Source organism: Lithobates pipiens, unplaced genomic scaffold (assembly GCF_037356315.1).
Source record: "Lithobates pipiens isolate NorthernLeopardFrog02 unplaced genomic scaffold, aLitPip1_a1.2 Scaffold_27, whole genome shotgun sequence".
NCBI lineage: Eukaryota > Metazoa > Chordata > Amphibia > Anura > Ranidae > Lithobates > Lithobates pipiens.
The window spans coordinates 136,483,061-136,502,140 of NW_027507788.1; the positions used below are offsets into that span (position 1 = coordinate 136,483,061).

At 44.3% G+C, this 19,080-nt stretch overlaps 1 protein-coding gene across 2 annotated transcripts in view; it reads right to left on the reverse strand.

Moving 5' to 3' along the window:
- The window catches only part of PPP1R12C (protein phosphatase 1 regulatory subunit 12C), a 192,161-nt gene that overhangs the window by 43,651 nt on the left and 129,430 nt on the right, over positions 1–19,080 (reverse strand). For both annotated transcript variants that reach the window (XM_077457528.1, XM_077457527.1), the window contains 4 exons: positions 18,279–18,373; positions 8,507–8,650; positions 6,774–6,864; positions 4,333–4,464 (listed from right to left, as the gene is read on the reverse strand). In XM_077457528.1, the coding sequence (XP_077313654.1) occupies positions 4,333–4,464; positions 6,774–6,864; positions 8,507–8,650; positions 18,279–18,373 (462 nt within the window). The remainder of the gene's footprint in view (positions 1–4,332; positions 4,465–6,773; positions 6,865–8,506; positions 8,651–18,278; positions 18,374–19,080) is intronic.

Sequence of the window (19,080 nt, forward strand, 5' to 3'; positions counted from 1 at the left end):
GAATGAATGTGCAAAAACGTAATTAGCACAGCTATTTTTGTTCATAAATCTTTTTAGTTCATTTTTGGTACTACTAAGGAATTCAATTTGCACATTCACTCTGCACTTTATCATATACGTATTAGAGTATACAAGTATTTTCTCACATTCATTCTGCACTAACATATAGGTACTAGTGAGGCGTATATAATATCTCTTTATGTGGGTGTAAGATCTGAGTTTACATAGCAATTTTTTTGCACATATATTTTATTGCACATTTGTGCATATTTGCACATTATGAAGCACCTTTGATGTATGTTTTGCACATAGTTAGAAATTTATGCACAGTAATATTTGGTGCAAATCGGCGCATTTTGCACAGTAATTAACACTGCCTGGTGTACGTTTGTGAGGATGTTTTATTGTACTTAAGCACTTTAGATGCATGAGGAGTACTTCTACATCTTTATAGCAGTCCTTTAACCTGGACCATCTCCCCTGGACAGAATCTTCTTCCAGGGCCACTCTCCAGCCTAGAAGGCTGGCATCTGTTAACACCTTGCAGGATAAAGATTTTTCAGGCTCTGACCTGTTGGGAGCCAAGCGTATTGGAAAAAAACAAGGCCTGAATCCTATTTATTCCAGACTGACAGGATGGTGTCTTGAAGCAGTCTTTGAATAAAACTGCGCGTAAGGGGCGGCCCTGAAGGAGGTCACCATTTCCTCTAAAAATCTCCTGCAGCCGAATGAAAGAAATTTCCTTTATCCTGATAAGTTGAATTCGTCCTATAATGGAACAGATTCACGTCTGGGGTAAGAATACCTTCTTCTGTATGGTATCTATAACCAGCCCCCAAGTAATCTCCTTGATGGTTTTAAAAAAATCTTCCTAGGCTGAGAATCCAACCAGACTAAATGATCTATTAAAAGTAGATCCTTTTAATAGGCTAGGAACGTTATTGCCTTGAGCCCTTAACCTGGTTAAAGGAGCAGCCAGAACCTTTCAGAACACTCGTAGTGCTGTGGCTAAACCAAATGGCAGTGCCACGATTGAAATATTTTTTTTTTATATTTGAAACCGCAGAAGTTTCTGGCACATGGAGATATGCAACTCCTCTCCTTGCAGGATGCACACAGCCGATCGAATTATGAAAGGATCGGATGTTCAAGTGCCGATTCAGATCTCCAAGATCTAGAATGGGTCTTACCTCTATTTGGCTCTGGGAGCTTAAAAGGTTTGAGCCAAAAAACCCTGGTCCACTAAGGGAATCTCTAATATCACCGACTGGGATAACAGCTGATCCAGAGGCCAGAAAGACTTTTCCCTTTTTTTTCTCTGGAACCTTAGGAGCATTCTTTGAGGAGACGGACACTCTTGCATAAAGACTGCTGCATTACCAGCCCCAAGGGCCCCACAGGCAGCACCCAAACAGGACCCGAACCCCAGACCCTCAGATCAAAAGCAGACTGGGCCATCCGGGCTTTTGAAACTCTAGATGTAACCTATAGAAGAAAAATCACAGAAATCCCTCTGCTCTTAACATTGTTCCTGTCAGATTTTGAGAAATCACAGGACCTTTCCCCTCACCTGAATGAGTGGGGGTGCTCCTTCACGAGAAGGCCTTAGCATTCTGCTTTATGGGCTTTCTGCCCTCAAGATCCTGGTGCTGCCCCTGGGAACTAAGGCATATGAGAGGCTGCACGATTAAAGGAGAACTGTCTGAACCTCCTTTTACTGGTAAAGAGAGCTTTACCCCTTTTGGATGTACTTATCCATTCTAGTCGTACCCCAGAAAGGGACGCAGACTGGCTAAGGGTTCTCACCTGGTGCTTCGGCTGATTAACATTTCAGTCACGGACTTCTGCAAAAATGCACTAGCCCAAGTATAAGCCATAGGGCTTAAATGATCAAGTCCTTCTTAGCATCTGAGACACAGTGTGTCAAATACACAACCCCCTTGCCGGGCCTGCTGATCTGGCAGAACTTTCAGGTATCTCACACCTGTTCCTTAACCCCCTGGAGTCCATATTCCAATGCATTGGCGTGACTCAAAATGTGCTCCGCCACAATAGTGGAGCAGACATTAAAGGGTTAATGGACTGAGTTACTCCAATTGCAGTCAGAACTGCAAAAGACATCTTGTCTTTGAAAGGAAAAGCCAACCTTAACTTGCTGGATCCTTCAACATCAGTGCATTATCCCTTAGAACCCTTAGAGGAGTTCCTGGTCCTTTTGTCACACAGCTTACAGTACAAAGCAGAGGCAGTACCAGAAAAAGAATGTTACACTTGCTAGGCTATAGTACAGTACAAAAGCTGCCATTAGCCCTAGCTATACAGTACAATGTTGTCAACAAAAGGGAGATGCCCGTCACCAAATCTGACCAGGTTTCGCACAGAAAATAGTGCAGGGACATTTTTTTCCCCCGCACTAGAATCGGATCAGATGGGTGTTCTCACCTATGCGATTCAAGTTCAGTTTGCACTATGATCTGTGAACTAAACTGGGGATGCCTTTAAACTTTAAGGACACCCGCAGCGGTTTGCACAAGATAGTGTGAACTGCCTACGGGAGGGGTGAGCCCGGGTCAAAGTGACCTATAAACTGTACAACTCAACTGAAAAACAAACTGAAATTTTAGGGGGAAGTAAAAAGTAAAATAATGTGGTTATGTACACCCTGTTATAACTGGGGATGTAGCTCAAACTCATGTTAAATAGGAGTCAGTATACACCCGCCATCATTTAAAGTGCCTACCTATTATAAAAACCATCAATTTCGGGAATCTAAGTGCATCCTGAATTTTCATATCAGTGCACAACTAGCTTTAAACAAAGCAAGCCCTTAAACAGGAAGCAGAATAATTGTTTTAGCGAGGATAGAAGCTGGTCAGCCATGCTTGTTGATGACTTAGTTACCAAAACTAGATATCTGTAAAACTGACTGGAGGAAACAGCCAGCATCATCTTGAAGGGTCTAACTTTTGTATATCAGAGTCCAGAAATAATTGACTCTTTTCAAGGAAGGTTGCCTGAGATTGCACAATAGGAGTACCAAGCAAAAATGGCAACGGGGCAGTAATAAGGTCTAGTGCTGTCAGCAATCACCAGTGCCTTTGGCAGACCCTGAGGGATCATGACCCTGCTAGGGGAGTAAGCTGTGGCAACTGGTCCAATTTCACCAACCCAGAATACCCCTCTGGGGAGAAGGCATACCGAAGATACACATCTAATGATAAAGAATTTTCCTGAGAAGGATAGGGAATACAAATATAGGGAATAACTTCCAAGTTCTTATTAAGACAGGGGTCCCAGAGAGCAGGAAACGAAGGTAGGTCCAAGTAGTAGCACAAGAAAACAAGCTGCAGGGAAGCCAAAATTGATGCCATCTCCAAATAGTCTGTAAGCTAAAAGGAGGGTATCATGAGCATCCAAAAGCCACAGAGGCACAATAATCCAGATTCCCAACCGGTTGTGGGTACACACTTTGATGCTGAAGGCCTGTCAGCAGCATTAGCAGAACTCCAGCATCTGGACCCAAGGTCTTAATGGGTGTTGGATTCAGAGGATCTGCAATTACACACGGCTAAGGCTGAAGAGGCAGATGGATGAGGAGGGATGATCTGATCTACCCACAGATCTCTTGCACCTTAGGACAGGGATATAAATATTTTAGAACATGGCTTCTTCTCAAATAGCAAAAAAAAAATGTTAGTTCCACATTCAGCCTACATAAGATTTTCTTGTTACAAATCAGGAGCAGCAAAACTCCTTAAAGCGAAGATCCAGTCATATTGTTTATTAAAAGTCAGCAGCTACAAAAAGTGCAGCTGCTGACTTTGAACAGCCACTCACCTGTCTCCACAATCCAGCGGTGCACTCAGCTGTGCCGTGTTCTCCCCAGGTCCCTCCCTCGGGGGCACCGGCATCTCCAATATAGCTCGCAGCTTCACAGTCAGAAGACTTTGGGAGGGAGAGCTTCGGCTTTTGATCGCCTAGGTGACCAGAACGGCAGCGGGAGCAGGTACCTGTCAAAATCGGGTATCTGCTCCGTGCCTCCTCCCCAAAAGCTCAGTCTCAAAAAAAGGAGCTGGGGAGGAGGCCTTAAAGCAGAAGTTTCACGTTTGGGTGGAACTCCGCTTTAAGAAAGCTTTAGAAAATGTAGTCAAATACAACAAACCAGAGAACCTTACAGTGAAACAATTTTTTACATTTGACTGTTTGTAGAGGAATAAAATTCTAAAATGGCATGAATTTACAGCGATTCCAAGCATTTTATTGTACCGTGTCCCTGAACACAAAGTCTACAATCAGTGAAAAAAATGGTATAGGAATTTTAAATACACTGACCATGTTTTCTTGGAGCTGATCCTTTTCAACTCGCTCTCCAACATCACCAGCTTTTAGACTGGATAGCTGAGCAGAATCCGCCGACTTCACTTGTGTCTTTTCTGCTTCCTTGAGGTCAGTGAGCGTGACACCCTGAAAAGAAAATTTAATTACAGTGAGAATGAAAGACAATGATCATACACTAAAAAAATCCAAACTATAAGCCACAACTAAAAGCTAGCTTAAGTGGGCTTGCAGTAAAAATTTGATTGTTGCCTGTAAAATGTGTTTCTTGGAAGAACTGTGCAAGAACACCAGCCTAGCCCTAGACAATTGGCTTCCATCTATAGGTGGCTGGATACTGGTAAAGCAGAGCTTTAAGAAACCCAATATAACTTCTCGCATTCACACCAATCCTCAGATTTTAAGCATGCAATAGGAAAATACAAGGCCACAAGGGGTAGGCAAGTGACTTGTGTGTAAATCCTTTCCTTGGAGTGCAGCACAAGTCAAAAATCCTGGTTTTACTAGACTTGGATAAAAACAACTATACAAAAAAAAAAAAAAAAAAAAAAACGTGGACAAACAGCAAACAAATGCTATTAAGAGTCACATAATGAAGGGTCATGCAACCCAACTAAAACAGTAGCCAGGACCACTGTGACTAAAGCTAGTGTCAAAGGCCTGAAAATCCACCTAGTAATCATTCACAAGGGTGTGAACCAAGGACCAGATAGAAGCTTTGAAAATCTAAAGCTAAAAAGACCCAGAATCTAGTAATGCGCCTTAACGGGATAAGGAGTTTACTTATCCACAGAGAAAAGACTTGAACTAGAACCTGCCTAATACAACTAGAGATGGTGTCATAAGCAGTAGGAAATCTGCTGGAAGCACCCCCAAGATGACCGAAAAGTCAAATCAGACATCATGAAAGAGGCTGTGACAGATATAAACTCGTACAGCAAGAACCACGTCCAAACGATAGAGAGAAAACCCCCTAGGGATTTTAGGGGACAAACAAAGGCAGTAGGACGACGTCCTGGCTAAGGCAGAAGGGATAGACCACCTCGAGCAAAAAGGTGGCTTCAGTTCTGGTTTCGTGTTGCGTAATTAGTTTGAATGGAAAATATATCGATTTACCACGTTCCGCATTTATGTACACTATTGGATGCCAATGCGCCGGTTGATTCTTAAACGGTTATTCCAAAATCTCAAAAATTGGAAACGGAAAAGCAGTATGAAGGAACCAGCCCTTGTGACATAAGGTCTGGGAGCAGATATAGAGTGACCTCTAAAAACCTGGGTTAAGTCAGAGAACCAAGACCTACTGGATCAATTAGAGGCATGAGAACCAACAAAAATGCCCTTTACCTCAATCTTACGGAGTTGTCAAGGTAGCATCATTACAGGATGAAGTATAGATCAGGGAGAACTGATCCTAAATTAATCACCAGAACCACCAGTGACTAATGATAAAAGAACCAAGCTGCTCAACAAAGATGCCCTCCGTGAACAGAGCATTCACCCTAGGCGTTTTTGACACGGCAACGCCACAGACCAATACTTGAATGGCTATGCGGTCTACCCTGGGAATTGGTTGCACGGTATCTGCCAAACTGTCTACACAATACTGTAAAGCAGGGGGAAGGTCTTCTAAACAATGCAGGACCAAAAGGGTCCATAAGAATATAGCCTGGATTCTGGATCATATGTAGGAACCAGAGATTGCAAGGGTCCCCCGCGGGGGCGGGGGGGGGGGGATGGGGGGTACTCAAGGGAGCTTGGGAGGAAACTGAGAAAGGGGACCCACAGTCTGGAAGAGTCCCTTATGCCACCCATCTCTTACACCTTACACTTGAGATACCCTATGCAGTGAGGGGAACAAGATACTTATGGTGCGCTGTGGACAGGGATCACAGCCATTTAAATTAAACCATCAGGCGCTGGGTGGTCCAGCTGCATGGTCAAAGCAAAGACACAGGTGAGGGCCAGTCACCTGGGTGCCTGAGCTTGTGTGCCCCCCCCCCCCTCTGCCCCATGAAAATGGTCAGGGGCACTACTTAGGCTACAGAGGAGTCCAGTTTCTGAAGTTACAAGCTGGCTCGAGTCTTCTCTCTGCAGCAGGGTCTGGGTATGGTTCCACTGGTGTGTCAAGGGGAACGATACAGAATCGTCAGCCTGTGTGGGTGGTGTAAAGCTCAGTATTTGGGAGTAGGAATCTTTCAGGAGAAGCCAACAAGGGGACTTTGATTTTGCAGCACTAGAAGGATAGAAGTTGCAAAAATAATAAAAAAAATAGAAAAGGATTGCTGGGAATGGGTGGGATTTTATGGAGGTCAAATAAGTTCCGTCAGTGTCCAATCATCTGAAGGGGGAAGCATATTACTCAATCATCCAAGAGTATGCTTGTTGTCCTGTAGAAGAAAGAAAAAAAAAAAAAAAAAAAAAAAAGTATATTTTACCTGAGTAGATCGCCTTGACTGCCTCATAAGCCGAGACCGTGCTTTCCTCTGAGACTCAGATTCTTCATCCCGGACCGGTGTTTGATACGACCTAAAGTTTTAAACATTTATTAGTTGTGATGTTAAAGCAGAAAGTTTAACTCCAGGCTAAGAAGTAAACACAGAAGAAATATTTACCTAAAAGCCGTTTAACCTGTCAAAGAATTTGTATTTATGAGGGCACCCAGTTTTGACGGGCCCGATTGAACAGAAGTTCTCCTCGCCATCTCCCTGCCTGCAGCCTCCTGGTCAGTGTTTAGAAGGCAGAGAGACCATTCACAAAGCACAGTGGGCGGCCGGCTGTAAAGCCATAAAAATCAAAGCCGGCTGCCCACAACAAGCTGGTGCAGAGGACCCAAAGACTGATGAGGAAGGTGCTGGATCATTGGACAAAACAAGTGTCTGTTTATTAAAAGTCTGATTTTTGCAGAACTGACTGAGGAACCCCATGAACCAACACTATGGTCCTTTCACATCAGTTCAGTCATGCTTTTTTTGATGAACATGCAGTTTACACATCCATGTTCAGTCCAGACTAAACGGCCATGAGAAAGGGCCCCGAGAAGTATTGTCCCTACCCTGACCTGTAACTGGATAGGAAAAAAAAGCAGACTGATGAACCTGTCTCTCCTCCACTTTGCTCTTACTTCCTATCAGAATTGTTTGGCACGTGTGCACTGTAGCACAAATGTCTGGCTTCTAGTGAGGTTTCGCAATCTCCCAGTTTGAGCTCTGCTATACAGGGCATTGAAAAATACCAGCTCAGAGCTATGTAAATCTCAGACCTGGCCAGAGAAAAATAAAAAATCCTTTGGACAAAACAACGCTCATATATGGATTTCATTTGTGTATTTAGTTATTTGCCTGGGTTTCAGCTTAAAGAGGAGCTGCACCTAAAAAAAAAATATTAAAAGCCAGCAGCTACTAATATTGCAGCTGCTGACTTAATAAAATCACACTTACCTGTCCCAGGTTCCAGCGATGTCGGCGGCAGATGACGAGCGATTGCTGGTCTCGCTGCTGCCACCGTCGCCATCCTCTGTCAGGGAATCGGGAAGTGAAGCATGACGGCTTCACTGCCCGGTTCCCTACTGCGCGAGTCGCGCTGCACGTCTCTAATGGTCCCCCGCTGTGTCTCTGGGAACTGTGTGTTTCCCAGAACACAACGGGGGGGGGGGGGGTTGGGGCGTCTGCGGGGGTTCTGCGGCGGTCTGGCCGGAAGTGTGTGCAGTTACCTGGATTATCCAGGTAACTGCACCCCCCTCCCCCCTGAAAGGTGCCGATTGTGGCACCGGAGGGGGGGGAGGGATCAGAATAGCAGAACTTCCCCTTTAGGGTGAAGAACCGCTTTAAACTTATTTGCATGTACTGAACGGGTCACACCACTATACTTTTAAGCCTGCACTTATCTTAAGAGTAGGCATGAAGTCAGGTAGTTTATATAGTCAACAAAGAAGCATGTAACACGTTTTATTTTGTCACACTATATTAGAGATGTATCCTGTCAAAACACAAATGAATCTGACAATTAAAAATGTCTTCAGAGAATTAAACACTGAACCGGTGTATACATGGACAAAAGCAAAACGCATGCCCAGCAAATAAAGTCAAGCAATACACACTACTGCATGCCATCAACCTAGCAGAAAGGTTCAAGCAGTAAGATAACTTGCAGGTTAAAAAAAGTGTCCTACCTTCGTTTGTCTTTGGGGTCAACAGTGGAGCTTGTGCTGGAGGATGATGTGGAGGTGGTGGCAGTCATGCTGGTCAAGGCATTTGTGTGCAATTGTGTGGTAGGAGCCATGTCAAGTTTCATTTGCAGCCCACACTCTGTGTCTCTATGAAGTTGACCAAAGAAAACATTTTTTTTTTTTTTATGTACTATTATCAAACCTCAGGTTTGAGACTTCACAAACCACTTTAAAAGGCCAAGTTCACCTTTGTTCGGTCGTTTTTTTTTTTCTCTAAAATTTCAGCCCCCCCACCCCCCATATGTACCAATATAGTATTAATGTACTTTTGCCAAAATAAAACCTCTTTCGTTTATTATATGCACGCTTACCTCACTGTCTTTACATCGGTTTTAAAACACTGCTCGATTACTTCTGTCTAAACTTCTTGGACAGATTTTAGGTCATGACACAGGAAGGAGTTGACCAGCTGAGGGTAGATAATGCAGGGTGTGTACTAATGCAATCAGCTGGCCAACTCCTTCCTGTGTCCTGATCTAAAGTCTGTCCAGGAAGTTAGGCAGAAGTAATCGAGCAATGTTACGAAACAGCCATAAAGACAGTGAGGTATGCGTGCGTATAATAAATGGAAAGCGGATTTATTTTGGCAAAAGTACATTAATGTTATATTGGTTCTTCCTCACATAAAACATGCACTATCCATGCGATACTAGTGCTCATCATACACAGTGCTAATATAGATCAACTTCATGCAATGTCCAAAACAATGCCAAAAGTGTGCATCATTTTAATACAGTCTTTGTATTCAATCCAGTGAAGATTTTATATTGTATTGCCATCCACTACAAATCCTTATTGCTGCTTGTGATGCTCATGTGATCTTAACCACTTCCCGACCAGCGCACGACGATGTACGTCGACAGAATGGCACGGGCAGGTATATTGGCGTACATGTACGTCCAATATTCAATGCCGCCCTGCCATCGGGAGCGCGCCGCCGCCGGCGCGCTCCCGCGCTGGTCGGGACCCCCGTGAGTCCGGGACCCGCGGACTCGATCGCCACGGGCATCCCCGCGATCGTCTCACGGAGCGGCCGAATGGAGGAAATGCTGTATAAACAACATTTTTCCATTCTGACTAGCAACTAGTGACACTGATCTCTGCTCCATGTGATTGGAGCAGAGATCAGTGTACACTAAATGAAAGCCCAACCCCCCCACAGTTAGTAACACACCCCTAGGAACACTTAACCCCTACACTGCCACCCACTGGTTAACCCTTTCACTGCCAGTGTCATTTACACAGGAATCACTGCATTTATATAGCAGTGATTACTGTATAAATGACAATGGTCCCAAAAATGTGTCAAAAATTTTCGATGGGTCCCCGACAATGTCGCAGTCACAATAAAAAAAAAAAATCGCAGATCGCCGCCATTACAAGTATAAAAAAAATAAAAAATTATTAATAAAAATGCTATAAAACTATCCCCATTTTGTAAACGCTATAACTTTTGCGCAAACCAATCAATAATCGCTTATTGCGATTTTACCAAAAATATGTAGAAGAATACGTATCGGCCTAAATTGAGGGAAAAAAATGTTTTTTTATATATTTTTGGGGGATATTTATTATAACAAAAAGTAAAAAATAATGCGTTTTTTTCAAAATTGTCGCTCTATTTTTGTTTATAGCGCAAAAAATAAAAACCGCAGGGGTAATCAAATACCACCAAAAGAAAGCTCTATTTGTGGGGAAAAAAAAACGTCAATTTTGTTTGGGAGCCACGTCGCACGACCGCGCAATTGTCAGTTAAAGCGACGCAGTGCCGAATCGCAAAAAGTGGTCTGGTCTTTGACCAGCAAATTGGTCCTGTCTGAAAGTGGTTAATAGTAGATCACCACACTTGTGCCCCCCCCCCCCCCCCCCCAAATGAATATGCTCTCATTGTACATGCACTGTGCTGTACAACATGCTTTAAAGGGAACAGGGTCTGTTTCTTGGGGGGGGTTGTGTTTACACACCATTTAAGATCACAGGATCACTGCAAGCAGCATAAGGATTTGTGGTGGATGGCAATATACCATTGAAAATGTTCACTGAATTGAATACAAGGACCACACTACTTAAAATGATACACACTTTTGCTATCGTTTGGACATTGCATGAAGTTGATCTATATTAACATGGTTATATATGAGTGTTATTATTGCATGGATATTGCACATTTTATGTGAGGAAGTTCTTCATATGCATGCACACTTACGCAATCATTTTATTTTACATTTTTACTTCCCTCTGCTTAAAAGATTTCAGTTTGTTGTACAGTTTATAGATCACATTAAAAAGGTGGAGAGAGTTCTGAAATTATTCATCTTTGTCTTTTTTTACATCGCCAAAACCTGACATTTTAACAGGGGTGTGTAGACTTTTTATATCCATTGTAAACATGGGAGGGAAAGTTGAGAGGATGAACTTGGAGACCACTAATTCCTGTTTTTTAGGTCACAGCTAACAGCCTCAATTTAGTCCGAAAATGGTCCAAAAAGTAAAAAACAATATACTGTGAACAGCAAAATGTTCAGTCAGAAAAACAGGGCTGCCACCGAAGACCTCAGGCTGAAAATGCAGGCACAATCACCTCAAGCATCTTTAGTGCAGATAATCTCAGCATAGAGGTGGGTATGCAAGCAAATGTGTTAGGATATTTATGTAAACCTGGCCAGGAATTGCTTTCTGTAGTAGAATCTCTACTCTGAGAACTACCAGTGCTGAATGATAATGCAACATTTTTATGAGGCCAACAAAGGCAGCCTAGGTACTTCTCTAATGAAAGGTTATGTGTTATAAATATGTTATACACATTTTTCCCTCGTAGTAAAATGACGTACAGCCAACTGACCTGTTAATAAAATCTGGATGGCCGGGTTCTTAAAGCCCATTGCAGTGCAGCCTCTTAACCCAGTTCTATACAATATGGTCCAATATGTATTGGAGAGTATGCAGTTGAATGGACACTGGTAGACCAAAGGTCTTCAGTTATCCCCTATATCACACACACAGTTTTGCTCGGCTGTTCGAACATCCACTTGATAAAATGTTGTGAACGTATGCACTGAAGACCAGGTAGCAGCCTTACAAATCTGAGCCATAGATACCAGGTGGCAAAAAGCCTTTGAGGTTCCTACACCCCTGTTAGAATCAGCTTCTCACCCTAAAGGGAGGAGCTTTAAGTTTCAGACCGTAGGCCTGAATGACCAATTGACTGACGCAATTGGCAATGGAAGCTGCCTGCCCTTTCTTGGGTCCTTTTGGTAAAACAAAATAAGGGGTCTGATCCGCAGAGCTAGACAAATAAACCTTGACTGCCCGGACAACAACCAAAGAATGCAGTGGGCTCTCTTCCACCGATCGAGGCTGAAAGAAAAAAAGGAGGCAAAATAATGTCCTGATTTAAAGGAAAGGCTGACGCCACTTTTGGCAAAAAGGATGTAACAGGTCGTAACACGAGCCTATCGTGGTGAAGGATCAATTATGGTTCCCTGCACGAAAGGGCCACCAACTCCGACACCCTTCTAGCCGAGGTGATAGCCATCAGGAAGGCTAGCTTGCGTGACATCAAGTCTAATGGAATTTCCTTGTCAGGTTCAAATGGTCGTTTCTGTAACACAGACAACACCAAGTCCCAAGGACACATAGGTGATCTAATGGGGGGAAGCAAGTGAACCAACCCCTGCATAAAGGTTCAGATCAGTGAATGGGAGGCTAAAGGCCTTTGGAAGAATATTGATAGGGCCGAAAATGGACCTCCGATTGTACTCAAAGCCAATTTGATTTCCACAGCTGACTGTAGAAAAGAGAATTCTCCCAATCACGCATTTCCAAGGATGCCAGACCTTATGATACATTTTCCTAGTGACAGCTTTTCTAGCATTCACTAGGGTAGACACTACTGGTCCTGAGATGCCACGGTCCTTCCGCCCCCTGGCTTCAATAGCCATGCCGTCAAATTTAAAGACTGTAAATTGGGGCGGAATATGGGACCTTGAGACAGATCGGAGCGGCGTGGAAGCATCCATGGCCTGTCTATTGTCAGGCTCACAATCTCCAGGAACCATGGCCTTCGGGAGACGGTTTATCAGAGCATCTGCTCCGATTGGTAAAAGATCTCTTGTTCGGGACACAAACTGCTGTAGCCTGTTAAATCTGGATGCCAATAGGTCTGGCCCTCCCCAACGCTGGCAAATTTCCTGGAGCACCCCTGGGTGTAGGGACCATTCCACCAGGCAGATCTGCTGGCAGCTGAGATAATCTGCCTTCCAGTTCTCTACTCCCGGGATAAGGACTGTTGATATAAAATCGGCACATGTCCCTCTGAATAGGCTAGTATGTGGTTCACCTCCTTCAGAGCTGAATGACTCCTGGTACTGCCTTGGTGGTTTATACAAGCCACTGCAGTACTGAAGCTCCACCCATCCAGGATCGTAGGGCCAGACATACTGAACGTAATTTTAGGACGTTGATGTCATGATCTGTTCTGTCCCTGACCATGTCCCCTGAGCTTGAGCCCTTCTAGGGTCGCACCCTAGCATGAGAGAGACTGGCATCTGTAGACATTACTCTCCAAGTTAGCGGGAGAAAGGATTTTCCCTTTCGCAGGTTCTGATCCTGCAACCATCAGTTTAGGCATAAGCGTGCCCTAGGAGATAAGCACATTGGATAATCCAGGGCTTTTCCTCTCCTGGTCCAGGCTAACAAGATGTCTTGTTGTAAAGGCCTGGAATGGAACTGGTTATAAGGCACTGCCTTGGAAGATACCATTCTTCCTAGGAGGCACATTCAGAGCCGAATGGAGGGTTGTCTAGTGCCCCTTATCTGATACACCTGAACCTTCAGGGCACAGATTCTTATGGGTGGCAAGAAAATTCTTGCTTAAAGCGGAGGTCCACCCTAAAGTGGACCTTCCGCTCATCGGAACCCTCCCCCCCTCCGGTGCCACAATCGGCACCTTTCAGGGGGGAGGGGGTGCATTTACCTGGATAATCCAGGTAACTGCACCCACTTCCGGGATAGCTCTCTGCGGAAAGGGGCGTAACTTATGCCCCTTTCCGCAAGTGCCCGCCCCTTCCCGCAAGTGCCCTGCTGCCTGCTGGGAAACACACAGATCCCAGAGGCAGCGGGGAGCGTCCTTATTGCGCAGCGCGATACGCGCATGCGCAGTAGGGAACCGGGAAATGAAGCCGAAAGGCTCCATTTCCTGATTCCCATACCCAAGATGGCGGCGGCAGGACCCGACAGGCGACCTAGAGATCGGCTTCGGGTGCCGACATCGCGGGCGCGCTGGACAGGTAAGTGTCACTATTTTAAAAGTCAGCAGCTGCAGTATTTGTAGCTGCTGGATTTAAAAAAAAAAAAAAAAAAAACGCGGAGTCCCGGTGGACTCCCGCTTTAAACCGTATCTAGGATCAAACCTAAATACTTTAGGCTTTGACTTTCCAGCAAAACCACACTGTACATATTGAATTCTGTTCTAGAGCCTGTACTGAGTGATCTCTGGGTAGTAGGTCATCCAGATACCCAAGCCCCAGGATTCCTTGGGCCCTTAAAAGACCCAGTACTTGTGCTAGGACCTTTGTGAACACCCGTGAGCTGTAGCCAGCCCAAAGGGTAGAGCCACAAACTTAAAATGATGTTCCTCTACTGAAAAACGTAGGAACCTCTGATGAGACTGAAAGATGGGTAAATACGAGTCTTATAATCGAGGCTAGAAAGTCTGCCCTTTGAAGTGAGGCTACTACTGAGCGGACAGACTCCATCTGAAAGTACTATTTCAGTAGATACTTGTTCATGAATCTGGGTTCCAAAATGGGCCTTGTGCACCCGTTTGGTTTCCGAACCATAAACTGGATTGAGTAAAACCCTGTGCTCCTTTCGGATACCAGAACCTCTACAATCACTCCTTGATGTACTAGATGTAGTGCCTGAAGCAATACTTTTTTGGAGGATCCGAGGGAATGCTGGATCTTAAACAATCCCCATAACTCTAGCTTGTAACCGCAAGATATAATCAAGGTGACCCACTTGTCCTGAATTTTTGTTCTCCAAATGTCCGCAAAGTGTAGCAGCCTAGCCCCCCCCCCCCCCCGCTCGATGGAGCGGGGGCTTCTCCCCAAAAGGAGGACTGGGTGCTGGTTTTAGAAGACTCTTGGACCCAGTGCCTTTTCTGACCGTGGCCCTAGCACCCTGTTGGCAAAACGTCCTTCATGCTGAGACAATGGGGGAAGCAGTCCCTGAATTAGAGAACCCCTCCCTCCGGAGATCTTTTGGATAGATTTGTACAAATGGTCACCAAATAAACCTCTCATGAAAAAGGAAACCTGCCAACATTTTACAAGGAGGCTTGGCTGACCAGTTCTTAAGCTATAAGAGTCTGTGCATATGTACAGACGAGAGAGCTAAACTAGAAACCTGCTGTATTGAATCCTTTAAAGCGTCAATAGCAAAACACAGTGCTAGAGAAATATGTCTTACTTTCATCAGGCAGATCATCCTCCTGGTTAAGCCTAGGCCATTTGATCTGATCCTTTATGGACTGGCAGATAGCAATTGCTGCAACAGCTGGCCGAATATCTGAACTGGCCAAAGAAAAGGAAACCTTTAATGATGACTCCAATTTCTTGCCAACAGGGTCTTTCAAGCCCTGTGTGTTATTTACCAGTTACTTAACGTTTACAAGTTAAGTTCTCATTTAAGGAAGAGACTGTTGCATCTACTGCTGGCATGCTCCATTTTTTTAAAGAACTTTTCATCCATGGGATATAAAAGTGAAAACCTATTAAAAATCCTGTCAGGATGTTCCCAATCAGCATACACTGCCTGTTCCAACAGGGGGTGTAGGTGGAAAGCCTGTATTGGCTGAAGAGGCTTCAAAGAGAACCAAGGGGGCTCAGTCACCTCTGCAAGAGGCAACTTAAAGGCAAAAGGGAACCATTTCGGACAGTCAGGATCAAAAGCCTCTGCAACTGAGAGGCAGACAGCAACTGGATATCTTGTCCGGATTGCTCAGAAGCAGACTCATCTGCTGGGCCCTCCACAGAGTCCTGAGCTTTAAGCTCTTCCCCATCAACCCATTCCTGCTCCAAATTAGCAGTCTCTGGGGAGGGGGGGGGGGCCTGTAACGCTTCTCGCTACCCTGCGGGATGGAGGCAATCATGCCAGCAATCCTGTGCTCTAACCCGGATAGGGCCCAGGACAGTTCATCCTTCGTGATAAAGGATGAGGCAGCAGTGTTTACTATAGGCACAATACCAGATAAGCGCAGCGGCTCAGACTGCCTGGAAGCCTCTGGTCTTTCAGGGGATACAACACTAGGGATACGACTAGGTTCATCAGAAAATACCGACGACATCAGTTTGCCTTTCCCTATAGTGTTAGTCCTGCTCCTCTTTTTTTTTTTTAAGACATTTACTAGCCACAAAGAATACTTTGGTGTAATATTAAAACACCTCAGAAGAGAGAGACCCTTTAATAGGACTCACCAAACCCTTATGTAACAATCCTACTAAGAACCTTTAGCCTGCCAAGCAACACTTGGTGACTCAGGTGACCCGGGTAAGGAAAAAAAAAAAAAATGAACCAGTGTCTGTTCAGAGCCTGCTCTGTGTCCCACAGATGCTTTCTGGAAGCATTGCATGCTGTATTCGCATATGACGCTAATCCTCGTGTGCCCAGATAAAAAGGCTACTGCGCATGTGCGGCGAAGCTGCGCGCGCCATGACCAAACAAACTGCTGAGCATAGTGACACTCTTGCGAACGCATGGGCGACCTAGTGAACCAAGCAGAAATGGCGCACAGCCATGCACCATCATACAGATAAAAAACAGCCAGACACAAGCAAAAAAATAAAGTACACTTTGCAAACACCCACAGCTAGCCCAAAACTCCCCCATATGGTCACCGCACACTGGTGTTCAGCCATTATCAAGCTTGACTGATTGTTAAAATCACTAGGACACCCCACAATAATAAGTAAAGGGGTTTCACTTACCCGTCTAGACGCAGAGCAGCTTAGAAACTAAGAGCCCAATCTTCACCCTTCATGGTGGATTCCCTGTCACTTGAGGACCTTCAAGGATTGGGTACCCTTTTCATGTTTAGGGTTCACTCGCCTGGACCTATATAACACCTGGCAGGAATGCCTTAGCGCTGTAGTATCCAGAATTCCACTTCGCAGGGTCCAGCGCGCGGAGGCCATATTACAGGCAAAACCCTCGCAGGATCTCGAGTCTTCTTTGCGAGGCTTGGCTACCATTTTTCTAAGCATATAAGCCAATGGATCAGATCAGTCAATCCCTTGATTCATTTAAGAACAGTTTGAGACTAGAGACCTGGAGCTCAGAGTACTCAAACAAACCGTGCCATCCACCTTGCAGACACTGGTAAAAAAAACTGAAGTGCTTCCTGTGTGGGAGGGGTTATATAGGGGATCACTTCCCATCTGAAGACCTTTGGTCTACCAGTGTCCATTCACCTGAGTATGTAATGAATATTAGCCTGAGTCGGAATGTCCCATGATGTATGAAAAATAAATCTTTCCTCTGCTTTCCCCAAGAGGAGGAAAGATTTTCAACTTGAGTCCACAGAGTTGCCGGTTTATATCCATCAACATTAAAAGTATTGAGGGACTGCACATCCCAGCCATAAGAACTGTTTCAGCCTTGGATAGCGTCACCAGCAGTATAGCTTGGGTACTGTAGTCATTGATTCTATTCAACATATAATCGTTGAAAAATAACAATATATTTAACTACAGATACTGTATTTAGGAAGCATGTGAAAAAAAAGGATGTTTGAAGTGGTGTTGCACAGAGAAAAAAATAAAAATAAATAAAATTATATATATCATTAAAATACCTAAAAAAATAAAAAAAATTGGAAAAAATAAGTTTTTAACTCACCTCTAAATGCCTGTTGCTAGGGGGTCCCTCGTAGTCTGCCTCCTTCAGTGCCTGGGCTGGTGACATCACTTTCCCTAGGTGCAGGAAGGGCTCAGCTCTGCCCCCTCCTGTCAGTCATCTGGGACACGTGACAGGTCCCAGATTACTGCGTGGTAAATCACGGCGCCATTCGGGCATGCACAGTGGGTGCCCGGCTGTGAAGCCACAATCAGGTGCCCACACACATCTATAATATATATATATATACACACACAAACTACATCTAAATTTAAACACAACTCGCAGTGTGTGCTTTAGAGGTCTTTAAACTGAGGTCACAGAGATAGGCTGAATGAAAGAAGATTACTCCACCCATGCTATTACAGTAAGGATGGAGGAAACTTCTGCTGTAGCTATTGTATTCTGACAGCCAGCATCGGTGGCAACAGCAGCTGCATCCGACAGCTGTATTTGACTGGTTCTCCATCAATTTTCCATTCAGCGTCTTTGAGAGAACTACGTTGGAACCAACCAAAATTTGCATGACCTAGTGCTTACACCTCTCAGTAATAGACCAGGTCTGACATTTCCCCTCACTCTCGCTACAATACAAGTTGGTGTGAGGACAACATGCTAAAGGATTGTGGTTGTTACTAGCCTATATCAGCATAGGGCGCTGAAGTGTAAAGAAGCATTTTTAGTGAGTGTACATTTCCAAGCCAAAAAAAAAAAGTGACAAACCAAAATGTGGGGGTACAGGACTATAAAGTGTTAAGGAGTGGGGTTCAAGAAAGAATTGTGTAATGTCTAATTGGGCTAATAAAGTAAAATTACTTACCCCTCCTTAGCATCGGATAAAGAATCTGAGTCTTGAAGGCTAAAAATCCTTCTGGCTGGAGTTGGGGGAATACGAGCCAGACATGGCTCTTTATTCTATGAATGATGGAAAGAAAAAAAAAAAAAAAGAAAAAAAGTCAAACAGGTCAGTGAAATAAGCAGACAAAAAGGCGTACAAAAGGCAACATTGTCCCCTAACCAAAAAGAAAGCCAACAAGCATGCCACATACAGATGTATGTCAGTTTATTACACTCAAGATGGTGAAAAAATAATGGTACAATAACCCACCTTAGACTCTATAATGATCTACTAGTGTTTTACAATGAAACCTTCATTTTAAATCAATGTCCTCCTGCTTCTATGCTCCTACCATCTTCTAAGCCTGATTTGTGGGCAAATTGTCAAGAAGTACTGACCCCCGTCTAGTGAGTCCACCTGTAGTGTGAGCTCCTGAACTGAGCAAATAGTACAGACTGCTCACAGCAGAGCTATGCACAGGTAATACTGTTGCAGGGAGTGAGATGGGTGTCAGTTCAAGGCTATTGTTCCAAGTAGCATGCCATCGGACATGCCAAGTGAAAAGGCCTCTGTGCTACTAAAACCTAAAAGAATATATATAATAAAGATGGAAATGCCGCAGGATCCAACCATGATCACAAATCACCTAGTAAAATTTATATAAATAACTATATGTGATGCTGCGCATATCCTATGTGACTAGAAGGACAATGATAACATCTCAGTGCACTACCAAAATATGCCAGTGGTAATTGCATAGTGGTAAATATGTAGTGGACACCAT